General features: G+C 39.2%; 1 protein-coding gene across 8 annotated transcripts in view; it reads left to right on the forward strand.

The window, feature by feature from the left end:
• Positions 1–4,898: 4,898 nt before the first annotated feature.
• MLLT10 (MLLT10 histone lysine methyltransferase DOT1L cofactor) overlaps positions 4,899–12,565 on the forward strand; it is a 207,895-nt gene continuing 200,228 nt past the window's right edge. For all 8 annotated transcript variants that reach the window (XR_009740239.1, XR_009740240.1, XM_061435970.1 and 5 more), the window contains exons 1-3: positions 4,899–4,987; positions 5,123–5,282; positions 8,193–8,272. Coding sequence is in view for 6 of the 8 variants with exons in the window: in XM_061435970.1 (XP_061291954.1) it covers positions 5,123–5,282; positions 8,193–8,272 (240 nt within the window). In the remaining 2 variants the exon portion in view is untranslated. The remainder of the gene's footprint in view (positions 4,988–5,122; positions 5,283–8,192; positions 8,273–12,565) is intronic.

The raw sequence follows: 12,565 nt of genomic DNA on the forward strand, positions 1-12,565 counted from the left end.
TTTCTATGTCCAGAATCTTTTCACTCAGATAACCTTATTGTATCCTATAAACAGACACTTAAATATGTCACTTTAATCACACTTTAATTATAACAGAAATGCAAATCTTCAGTGTCAGTTAAAAAATGGGAACATGGACCTCACACTCCTGCCCTTAGGTTATATTGATGATACTCTGAAAAGTCAAAAGTGTAACACCTTTAAGTATTATTGCATCATGGAAAAAAATAGCGCAATTCTAAAAATGTTATTGAGGTTTATGTAATGCCTAGCAGATCTAAAGGCATCCTTTAGATATATTTTTCTGTTGGTAATTACACGGTGTTTTACCCAAAAATGTAAATACAGCCAATGCATATCAGTTTTACAGCAAAGGAGTAGCTCTGAGGCCAAACACAAGATTAATCACACTAAACCCTTTAAAGTAAATATTAGGCCTTGATTCTTAGAAAGATTTTAAAATTTAGATTACATGCAATTTAAATTTCAGAATTACCTAACTAAATTTTTAAATAATTAAGTGTATCTAACAGTAATATTAATTATGACTGATTCTAAGTTAGGGTCTGTTTTGTAAGAAAATGATGACTTTTACATGGAGAGGTGGCTAACATTTGAGGACTGTTTAAATACAGACAATTCTAAGTTACCGGGTAAATAAAAACTCTTCACCTGTATGAATTTCAACTATTGAAAACCTTTAAATAAACCAACTTATCTGAAAATTTCTTAATCATTTCTCATTACTTAGAAATTTTAGTTCAGTTGCATATAGAAAACAAAGCCTTGTTTTGCTCTGAAGAATAAAGCTCAGACTACAGTTGGCTTATAAACACCAATATTGTGCATTAAATAAATACTTATTGTAGGCCTACTATGTGCGTACAAGACACTCCTCGCTAGGGTGGTATGCTGAATTTAAAAAAATCACCTAGTAAGATTAATTAATATGCTTCATTAAGTGAAATTTTTCAAAAGCCATTAATGGACTATCAATTTAAAACATAATTGGAATGAATATCTTTTAATGAAATTTCTGATAGTAGTCCATGATACAGGTGCCATGTGTGGGTTTGTACCTATTAAGATACAATGCTCACTTATTGTGAGATAAATAACAAAACTAGTATCAGAAATACCTCAACATTTTAATCATACTTACATAAATATTTGATTCATAAACTTTTTATGTAAAGTATTAAATTTTGGGTACCAATGAGCAAAACAAAATTTTATTCATTGATTCTTTTAAAAGAGGGTATATTTTAAAATTTGTGTAAATCATAAGAAATTGCCTTATTGCTTTTTCCAACTAGTTTATTTAGAAAGAAAATTACAGTTTCTGGTGAGGTTTAGTAGATGAATGAGTTCTTATAATTGCTTTTTGTTTAAAAACCTTAGTATCAAAGTCAATACTGAATTTTAAACACTTTATGGAAGTTAAGAATCCAAGTTAAGAGAAGTGCATTTAGTCTTAACATTATAGAAATATACTTCAATTTCTATATCTCATTAAAGAAATATGCTTCAACAATAGATATAATAGACTAAACATGAGGAAAATAACAAGGCAAATAAAACTTTAAAAAGGAGATACATATAAGCAGTGCTAATCCAGGAACCAAATTTGGTTTTAAATATTTCGTTCATAAGTATCTACTAATGTAAATGATTATGGAAAAGCAAATCCAAAAATTTGGTGACTAGGTTGAGGAATAAAGAAAATTATAAGAAGATATATTACCCATATGGGAAGAAAATGTAGTTTCCCATTATAGTAGGGTTAGAGGTTACATCATAAAATACTTTACTTGAGTTTTTTGTGGTTTGCCTCAGATGATTAGTTCAGAGAAATAGATTAGCCAATACTGAGTTTGTTGCTGTTATGTGAAGAAGTGTACTGGGACCACAGGCTTTTGTTTTATTCTACAGGTACTGGATATATATTTTCAAAGGATATTTTGAGAACATGAAATCAGATTTAAAAGATAACTATTTTAAGATTGAAATTGTAGTTTTCTGTGAAGTTATTTTATAAATCTTGGGAACTTTTTATATTTTTACAATTACCATGTTTTTCTAGAAACTTACTTGAATTTTAGCAATTCTGGCAATTTAACTATAAGTTTTATCCATTCTGAGGTATGAGAACTAGCATATTCAACCAAACACATGCATATGTATCTCACACAAAGGACAAATATAACTTGCTCACTGCTATATTTCCTGTATCTAGTAAATGTTCCCTGGCTCACAGTAAATGTTCAATAAATACTTGCTGAATTAATAATTAACTGTATCTCTGAACTACTTTGTAATGTCTGTTATTCTTCCTTGTCACCTAATATTTTATAGAAGTATATTAAATATTATACTTCTGATGTATAACATAAAAAGTTCTATATCTGGTACATGAGTTAAAATTAGAATAAACTATTTATACTCTGTTTTTTCTTACAATTTCCATAACCCAACATTTAATGTTAAATATTGGTTTTAAATAATTTGATTTACATTTTGTGAACATTTATATGTACATCTTTAGTAAAATTTCTGCTTTAGATGCTACTATTTATATAAAGGCCTGTTCTTAAGAAATAGTGTATTTTCTCTATTTATCTAAATTTCAAAAATGTTACAAATGATTTTTTTTTAATTTTGTTTTGAAAATGGCAAGTGTTTACCTGCATATCTTTAAGTGTTATAGAATAGAGTAAAATACCTATCATTCTTTATATATACATTAATCCCATCACAAGAACTGAGCTCCAATGCATTCAAAATAAAATGAATGTATTTTTAAATAATTTATTGCATTAAGGTTTGACTGCAGTCTTCAGAAAGGGAAGTTTCAAATTGATTTTAACTAAAAATTACTCTTCATTAGGAGTCTGAATCTGAGCAGGAATTGGATGTTGGACTGGTTTCCTTTAAAAAGGGGTAAAAATAAGATATATGATAGAGATACACGAAACAGTATAGATTGGTTTGAAAGTGATTTTAGTTTTAAAAATATCAATGGCATTTTAAGAACATCATTCTTATATGGTCAGAAATCTATTATTACCATAAGCTCCAAAAGATGTATCTTATTATATAATCTTGTAATCACCTTTTAAAAATGCACTAATATAACTAACTGAATTCTCATTTTTTGTCTTTTCAGTGTATATTTTTAAAGTTTTGCATTACTGTAGCTATCTCACTTAGCTTTGAGGGTGTTTGAATATATTTGCTAATATATGCTTGCACTGTATTACAGCTATTATAATTCTTAAACAGATTGCTAGCGATTAATTTCAAATGGAAATAGCAGCCATGCCACCATTTTTCTTTTCTCCATGAGAACACTTGGAATGCTTTTAGAGCTTAAACCATTATCTTTTGCTGACTAGGAGAACTTGGGTTCCTTCATTTTTTAGCATTTATGAAACTGCATTTCTAGGTCCTCACATGATACTGCCAACACTTGATAAACAGTTATTTTGTTACCTCGAAGGTATTCATCAAAGTCATGAATTTGCCTTCTAACTATGGTTGTCATTTAAACAATCTATATTCCTATTTCGTGCTAAACTTATAATTAGGCACTTTTTTGTTGTTGCCTAAAATCAATATTGGGCTAACAGGATACATAAGAGGGTAGGGCAACAGTTGGGAGATCTCACAGCCCAAAACTGCGCAATATCCAGCTAATTAATCTATTCAGGTAGGCCTGATCCATTTTCTATTTGTTTGTGAGCAGTAAGCCCCCATCTTTCTGCCACTTAAGTGACCTTAATAAAAGTGACAAATTTGCAAGAGTAAATTTGAAGTACAGAGCCAGATCAGAGAAATTCTCAATCGAAAGAACTCCACTGTCCTGTGGTGTTAGCCATCATTTGGTGACTGACTAGAACTTGGGTTCCTTCAAACTGCATTTTCCATATCCTCACATTATATTGTTACTGTTTGATTAACAACCATTTGTACTCCTACACTGCAAGCTGAGGATAGGTACTACAGGTGTTGTTTCCTCATCAGGTACAACCCTAACTTAGGCTTTTGATCTTGTCTGCGATGCATTTTCAGTTGTCACTGGGGCCAATGTGGTGTGTAAATGGGCGGCAGACTTGGTGGCACTTTCACTGCGTGAACTTTGGGTAGAGCCCAGGATGTGAATTTAATGGGTGGAAAGGCTGCGGCAATACAGTGAAGTTCGTGCGGCCAACTGCAGGAAGCCATGCTTCACTGCACCCTTCTGGAAAGGCGACTGACTTGCCCAACCCTTGTTACCCTCGGGCCAGTTTCTGAGGCAAAGGCTGGTATGTTGGTCCTCAGATGCCTCCAGGGAGTCCCTTCCAGCTACTCTAACAAAACCCGCCCTCCCTCTCGTCTCTCTGCATCTTCCCTTTTTACCCTCCCTCCCAAAGAGGCCTCTTCGCGACGTGCACACGCAACCCGCGCGGCCGGCGCTGCAGAAGAACGCCCCTAACGTCCCCGCCCCCGCGTGCGCGCCCCCGCGCCCTCCAGTTGGCGTGTTCCGGCCTCGGCGCGCCGCCGGCTCCGCTCGACCCCGCCCCCGCGCAGCACACCTCGGCGGATGAGGCAGGCGCGGGAGAGGGGAAGGGCCGGGAGGGCGGCCTGGGCTGCCGGTCGGGCGCGGCGGCGCGCACGCAGGCCTCGCCTCTCCCGGGCCTGCTCTCTCACGCCGGCCGCCGGGCGGGCGCGCACGCTGAGTGACGCTCGGAGGAGGAAGCGCAACCCCCTTCCCCTCCCTCGCTGCCCTTGGCCCAGCGGGAGCCCCCCCCAGTGCGCCTGTGCGGAGGCCTGCTTGATTATGTGTGCCCTCTCCGGGCTCCAGCGTTAGCGGCCGGGTGGAGGTGGGGAGGGAAGACGACGAGGAGGAGGAGGCGGAGGAGGCGGTGGAGGGGAGGTGGGGGGAGTCAGCAAGGACATGGCTCCTGACTCCTGTGCGGAACGTGAGTGACTGAGCGGCAAAGCCCGAGTGAGCGAGCGGCCGAGCGGCGGGCGGGGGGCCGGGGCGCGGGGAAGGAAGCGGGGGCGCGGTGGGCTGTACAGGGGGGGAAGCACTCATTGGCTTGCATGTGTTTTTTAATGGTCCGCCCCAACTCCCTCTTAGATGGTCTCTAGCGACCGGCCCGTGTCACTGGAGGACGAGGTCTCCCATAGTATGAAGGAGATGATTGGAGGCTGTTGCGTTTGCTCAGACGAGAGAGGCTGGGCCGAGAACCCGCTGGTTTATTGCGACGGGCACGGCTGCAGCGTCGCGGTGCATCAAGGTAAACACCCAACCGCCCTCCGGGCCGAACCCGGCCTCTCCCAACCGTCACCGCTTCCCCCACCTTGGCAGCAACTGCCAGTTCCCCTCCCGCCCCTCCCCCCGCCCCGCCCCGCCCCGTTCCGCGGCCGAGGGTTGACTCTAAGGGTCCGCGGCCGGGCGGAGGGGGTGTGGGCTGTGCATGTGGGAGAAAGTGCGTGTGGCCTGCACTGTCATGTGATCCTGCGCTCATTCTCTCAAGTGTCACTCTGCCGCCGCCTGCGCCCGGAGCCGCGGTTCTGCGGACTCCGGGAGGCGGGGGTCGGCGGCGAAGGGGTGCGGGGGGCCGGGCGCGCGCCCCGCTGCGGTGGGTGCGGGTTGGGAAGCGTGGAGCCCCCGCCCCCTCCCGCCGCTCAGTCTGCCGCAGTGTCTGGAGACTTCCTGTGCCATGGAGTCTGGCTCGGGCGCGCGGCGCTGGGGCGGGTCGGGGGCTGCCCGGCGGCCCTAGATTTGGGGCGAGGCGTGGGGGGAGGACGCCGGCTGCTGCGCACCCGAGGGTTTCTGGCCCAGACCCTGCCGCCGCCGCTGCGGACTGGCGCTTCCCGCAGAGAAGAGGCGGAAGGCGGCGGTCGCCGCAGTCGTGCGGCTCCCGGGAGCGGCTGAGCCGAGCTGCGCTGAGCTGCCCGGGGTGGAGGCTGAGGCTTGTCGGAATGGCTGCCTCGGGCCGCTTCCGCAGCTTAAGTGACCGGAGAGGAGAAGAGGTGGCGGTGCCGCCAGGAACTTGGGGAGCATCTTAGTATTATTTGGGGGTGTTACCCTTCGGTGAGTTTCGGATTGTAGAAAAAGGTCAAGGTAGCTTTCTGGCCATGGAAGTTTCTGGTTTTTTCCATTTCAGGTGGTAAGGAATTGAGGTTGGAAAAAACCTAGGTAATTTTTTGGTGGTTCTTGTCCTCCTCTTGTTAGGCACCATCCTGCGCCCCTTCCCGTTTTTGAATCTTGCATTGAGTGATGCAGATGTTGTTTAGTAGTGTATTGGACGCTAGTCAACGAGAGAAAGCCTGAGCCTGACTGAGCCTGACGGACTAAACTGCAGTCTTCATAGAATGGGATCTCAGAACTGGAAAGGAGATTTAGGAGGTAGTAAACAACCTAGCCTGAGGATGCACTTATTCCCAGTTCTTTCAAGGAAGCCCAGTTGCACACCTCACTTTTCTAAGGAGTGAAAACAATGTGAATTGAAACTACTGATTTGAAGGTCTGAGAACCTGGTATATTCTATTGTAGTGTTCATTGGTACTTGTGAAGGTGTTTCTTATGAATTTGGGTGATAAATGATGCTAAGTAGTCTCATCTCCCAATTTAGAAAATGTTCATTTACGACTGAAAACTAACTTTCTCTGTTTCTGAATTAAAATACAAGTTTTTTGGGCACTAACGCTGTATTATTTTTTTTAGTAAGATTTTTTTGATGTGGACCATTTTTAAAGTCTTTACTGGATTTGTTATAATACTGCTTCTATTTTATGATTTGATTTTTTGGCTAGGAGACACGTAGGATCTTAGCTCCCTGATCAGGGATCGAACTCCCATCCTCTGCATTAAAAGGCATAGTCTTAACTACTGGACCGCCAGTTACTTGGTTGATAGAATATTTTTACTCATACCTTTTAAAAGGGGTTGGGACTTCCCTGGTACTCTCACGGCAAAGAATCTGCCTGCAATGCAGAATAACCCGGGTTTGATCCTTGAGTGGGGAAGATCCCTTGGAGAAGGGAACGGCAACCCACTCCAGTATTCTTGCCTGGAGAATTCTGTGGACAGAGGATCATGGCTGGCTACAATTCTATGTGGTCACAAAGAGTTGGACACAAATGAATAACTACCACTTTTAATAGGGGTTCAAAGTTTAGCTTTTGGAGTTTTAGAAATCTGTGTTGATTTTATATTCTTTAAATGCCTTCCAATATTTGATGTATTTCCATGTTTCCTGTGACCAAGTTCATTTGAGAAAATGTCAATTGGATTGTTAATGTCTTTAGGTTTTTGGCAAGTTTTAAACTTTGAGTTAAGTAAATGTTAATATGGAAACAATTTTAAAAGTAACTAGACTGTGATTTAGATATGTGATATGTATTCATATCACTTGTTGAAAAATTAAGATTATACATTAGAAATAAACCTGGAGTTTGTTTTTTTATGACTTTATTGAGATATAATTCACATACCATGGAGTTAACCCACTTAGAATGTACAATTCAATGGTGTTCAGTATAGTCACAGTTTTGGATTTGTTACTGCAGTTTTATAGAAAGTTTTCATCACCCTAATAAGAAACGTTGGAGCCATTAACAGTTACTCATTTCTCCCCAGCTCCCCCAGTTGTAGACAACCACTAATCTACCTTCTGTATAGACAGGCAAATGTCTATTCTGGACATTTTATTTAAATAGAAGCATTTCACTTTTAACATTACATTTCATTTCATTTCCTGCCATAGCTTGTTTATTTTGAACGGTGATTTGAAAATAATTTTTATTTTCGTGTATTCAAATGCTTAATATTTAAACTTTAGGATATAGGAATGAATTAATGAATTTGAATTAGTGAATATTCATATATCATTATAGGAATGAATAATAAGTTTATGTAAAAACGTGTTAAATTTTATCTAATATTTTTATTGTAAAAGAATAAGATTTGTGATGTTTATTCTTTTGAAATGAAATAGCCAAAGATTACCTTTCTAATATTTAAAATGTCATACTTGTAACTTGGTGATAAATGATAAACATAAGTATAACATGTTTTAGTTTTTTACAAAGCAGTTTACGTAAATGGTTTTAGAGGTATTTAATAGGGCTTTGATACAATATTTGATTTTCCATAGTTATTCAACCTTTAACTTATTTTCAAACATTCTGTTTTCCAACAGCTTGCTATGGCATTGTTCAAGTACCCACAGGACCATGGTTTTGCAGGAAATGTGAATCTCAGGAGAGAGCAGCCAGAGTGGTAAGGACTGTTTATCAAAAACTTTAAAATACTTCAGTGAGTAGCTTAGGATGCTACATACTCAGGTTTCAGTTTGAAGGGTTTTCAGTCTTGTTCAAATATTGAATTTGGACCAAATATTGACTTGCACTTTTAAACTGGTTTTATAAGATCTGAAAAACAAATTGAACTGCATATTGATGGATACTTAGAAAGGATAAAAAAGAAAGTTGTATTTTGGCTTTATTGGCCCTGCCTACTGGTTAAATTGGCTAATCATGGTTGGAACATAATGGCAATAGGACATACGTAAGTTATACTGAGATAATTCTGCTAGGTTCTGTTTAAGGAGTAAAAAAAAAACCATTAGTATTTAGTGGTTCATATTTCTTTTTATTACATCTGTAATAAAAGATGTATTTTCAGTATTTTCAGATATTCAGGCCCTTTGGCAAAGCAGCATAAAAATCTTCCTTTTTTTTTAACTTGGCTGGCTAACCTTCTTTCTGAACACTTCTGTAAACCTTCTGTAAGAATGAGAGAGAAATGTTTATTCTTTGTGGCCAAAAGCATTTTTCCAGTTGAACTTCTAGAAACATGAGGGAAGAATAAATTTTATCTTCATTAATCATATGAAAGTATTACCATTTGCAGTGTGGTAGTTTCTTCCTCTTGGTGTTGACTAGAGAATTTGACAGAAGTTAGAAAACAAATATTTCAACCTCTCTACCTACATGGAGAGCAAGAATGGAGATTTTTAGTTTTGCCTGGGCAGTTTTCGATCAGCAGAAATAATGGCTGAGTAGCCTATATAGGATTGTGAAATCAGAGCACTAGTCTGTTGATATGTTGTGTTTGTGTGTGAGAATGCACGGTAGCAGAGTTATAGTCATTCTAACATTACAGAAATGGAAATTAGCAAGTGGAGGAAGAAATTAATTGTAAAAATTTCTGGACTTAATTTATGTGTAGATTTACCCACCCACCCCCCCCCCCCCCGACCCTGTGTAACATTTTATGGTTTGGGGTTGATGGATCACCACACAAAGGAAGCTATGCTTTACTTTGTTAGTAAACATGACAGTAAGGTAAGGCTCTTCCATGGCATGACAGTAGTTTCATGGCCAGAGAAAGATGAGAAAATAGGAAAGTGGGTATCAAGAGAGGGAGGATAAAGAGGTGAATGGGAGTGGTGAAATGGCAGGATTATTTGCCTCAAATACCACTTCTTGCCTGTTTCTATGCCTTTTTCCTCTCTGAGGTCATGGTCAGGATATCCAGGTGAATAAGGTATATCTTAAAAGGTACATTGAAAGACTTGTATTGTTTAAGCTTTATTTGGCAGGATGTGGGGGTCATTAATTAAAGAACAGGCTCAGTCTTTTCTGATTTCCTGTAGTGTACAGTTATAAAAGGTAGGGTTATAAGGTCATAGTTTTATATATGTATATAGTTAAATATGTATTAATATATATACTTATATGCATCCTCTTGTTAAAAGGATATAGTAGGCAAGAAACCTAGCCTGAAAATAAATCCATGAGTTAGAATGGGAATTGAATTAGTCTTAATGTTATTTCTGGTTTTCTCTGTGTATCTGCTTAATTCTTTTCCTTTCTACAGATTTTCTCTGCTAGTTACTCTGTCAGTAACTAACTTTTTTTTATTGTTTACTGTCAGATACTGTGCTGAATGTTCTATATCAATTATCTTCTTTAATTATCCTGTCAAATATATGAGGTAGATACCGTTTGTTTTTCTCATTTCACAGATAAAGACCTAGTAGTTTTGAGAGAAATACATACCTACTTGGAGTCTGGGCTGTGATCAAACTCTCAACCATAGTATGTTGTATTGTTGCCTCCAGTGGTGAATGATGGCCATACTTCAGTCCTGTCTCAAGAGACTGAATTTCAGTCCGAATCTCATGTTCCTTTGATGGGGAAAAACTCTGTTTTGGCTTTTCTAGTTCTGGATGAGTTAGTTAGCCATAGCTAGAGAGTAGAGGCAGAGAAGGCAATGGCACCCCACTCCAGTACTCTTGCCTGGAAAATCCCATGGACGGAGGAGCCTGGTAGGCTACAGTCCATGAGGTTGCTAGGAGACAGACACAACTGCGCGACTTCACTTTCACTTTTCACTTTCATGCACTGGAGAAGGAAAAGGCAACCCACTCCAGTGTTCTTGCCTGGAGAATCCCAGGGACGGGGGAGCCTGGTGGGCTGCCATCTATGGGGTCGGACAGAGTTGGACACGACTGAAGCAACTTAGCAGCAGAGAGTAGAGGTGAGTTGGTCAGACACAGGGAAATCTCTGTGGATTTGGGATAGCTTGCTTTTCAGAGAAGGGGGAATTACAAGGTCATAGACACTGAGGAGTGAAAAGCCAGAACTGTAAAGCAGTATTTTTACTCAAATAGCTTAGTTGTATATAGAATGGCTTTGAAAGAGGAGGTTAGAAACTGAAAGACTTAGGTTGCTGTTATATAAAAATTTGAGAGTAGAAAGGAAGGGAGGGAGCATTTTGGAGGAGGAAATGACAGAAATGGAAGTGGGGTGAAGGAAAGGGAATAATCAGAGATGATTCTGAGATGTCATGGTTGAGCACTCTGGGGTAGTGATACTGTTAGTAATAGAGGATGGAGAGGAAGTTTGAAGACTAAAGAAAGTTCTGTTTGGGGCATGTTGGTATTGATGCTGCTAGGATGTTTCATTGGAAATTTAGGGTTATGAAGACAACCCTAACCCTAGGAACAACATTAGGAAATTTAGGTAATGAAGACAAGTTAGGGTTGGAGCTGCATAGCAGGAAGATTGGGAACTAAGTGACAACGTTTACTCTGGTAAAGAAGAGTGAAGGCAGAACTATGGTGAATGTTCACATTTGGGAGAGTAAGAACAAGTTACTAAGGATGACTAATGAACTGTCAGGAAAGGAGAAACTGTAGGTTCCAGTAGCAACACGAGCAGTTGTTTTTTAGAGTAGTTGATAGTGTACATTGGTGCCGGGGATGCTGAAGTCCGAAAAGTTCTTGAGACAGCAATTGTAGTTCCCTGCTTTGGACAGAACCCTTGTTACAGGATGTCGAAAATAGTAGGGATTGCAGGGTTAGAATAAATGTTGAAAAAGTAAAGAGGAAAATAAAAATAGATGGTGACTGAGGAAAAGTTTGGTTGGTTTTTAAGGGAAGCTCTTTGTTAGATAGGCATTCATTGTTCTGAAAAAAACACTTGAATTGCTTATTTCACCTCAAGTGAATAAATACTTTGATTGGATTTCCTTGTTTATTAACTGCAATTGTAGTGCTTAGAGGTTAAAACATTCATTGATGACTTTTTATATTTAATGTGTTAGGTGTTCTTATGTATCACTGAAGAGATTGGCTGAAGAGATTTATTAGAAATTTTACCTACTTGTACAGTGTTAATAAGATACAAAGAGAGGATATTTTAGATTTTTAAATATTACTTGGAAGACTCATTGAAAGTGGATTGTACAGAAAAATAAAATGGCCAAAAGCCCATTAAAGATTTGCATTATTTAGGTCTTGCTCTTCTGGCTGTAAATGAAAGATGATTCCTTTTCTCCAGGAACTGAGCTGTAACTTTCTCTTTTTGCTCTCTCTCTATTGCAGTTCCTCCTAGCTTTTTTACATTGTTAGGGAGAACTGGTGGATGGGATATGAATAGGGTTTTAGGGATTGAGCTAGGATTATACTTTGACTTTTAAGTTTTTTTCTTCCTGAATATATGTAATGCACATAAATCACTATAAATCTGTAAAAGCATGTGAAACATACTTAACCACACTAATTATATATTTATGTTGAGTTCTACAAATTGTTAATATACATTTGATTGTCATAAATAGTTCTGAGCAAACTATAACATAAAATGCATATCTGTGTGTTCGCTACCCAGAATGAACAAATGTCCATTCTTCATATTTGCTTCAGATCTTCCCTTCTGCTTAAAAAGAACAATAAATTAAAAAATTGAGTTGAAATACTTTTTGTATTTTCTCCAGTCTGAGTCAGCCATTACCCTTTTAGTGTCTGTGGGGTCAGTCTCTATTTTTCTTGCCAGTTTTATTGAGCTATACTTATATGTAACATTGGAATGTTAATGGTATACAACATAATGATTTGATATATGTTGCAAAATGATTACTACAGTAAACATCCGTCCCCTCACATAGTTGTAATTTTTTTCTTTGAGAACTTTTAATATATACTCTTAGCTTTCAAATACACAATACAGAATTATTAACTACAGGCACCATGCTGTACACTACATCCCCAGGACTTATTTATAA

The sequence above is a fragment of the Bos javanicus genome, chromosome 13 (assembly GCF_032452875.1).
Source record: "Bos javanicus breed banteng chromosome 13, ARS-OSU_banteng_1.0, whole genome shotgun sequence".
NCBI lineage: Eukaryota > Metazoa > Chordata > Mammalia > Artiodactyla > Bovidae > Bos > Bos javanicus.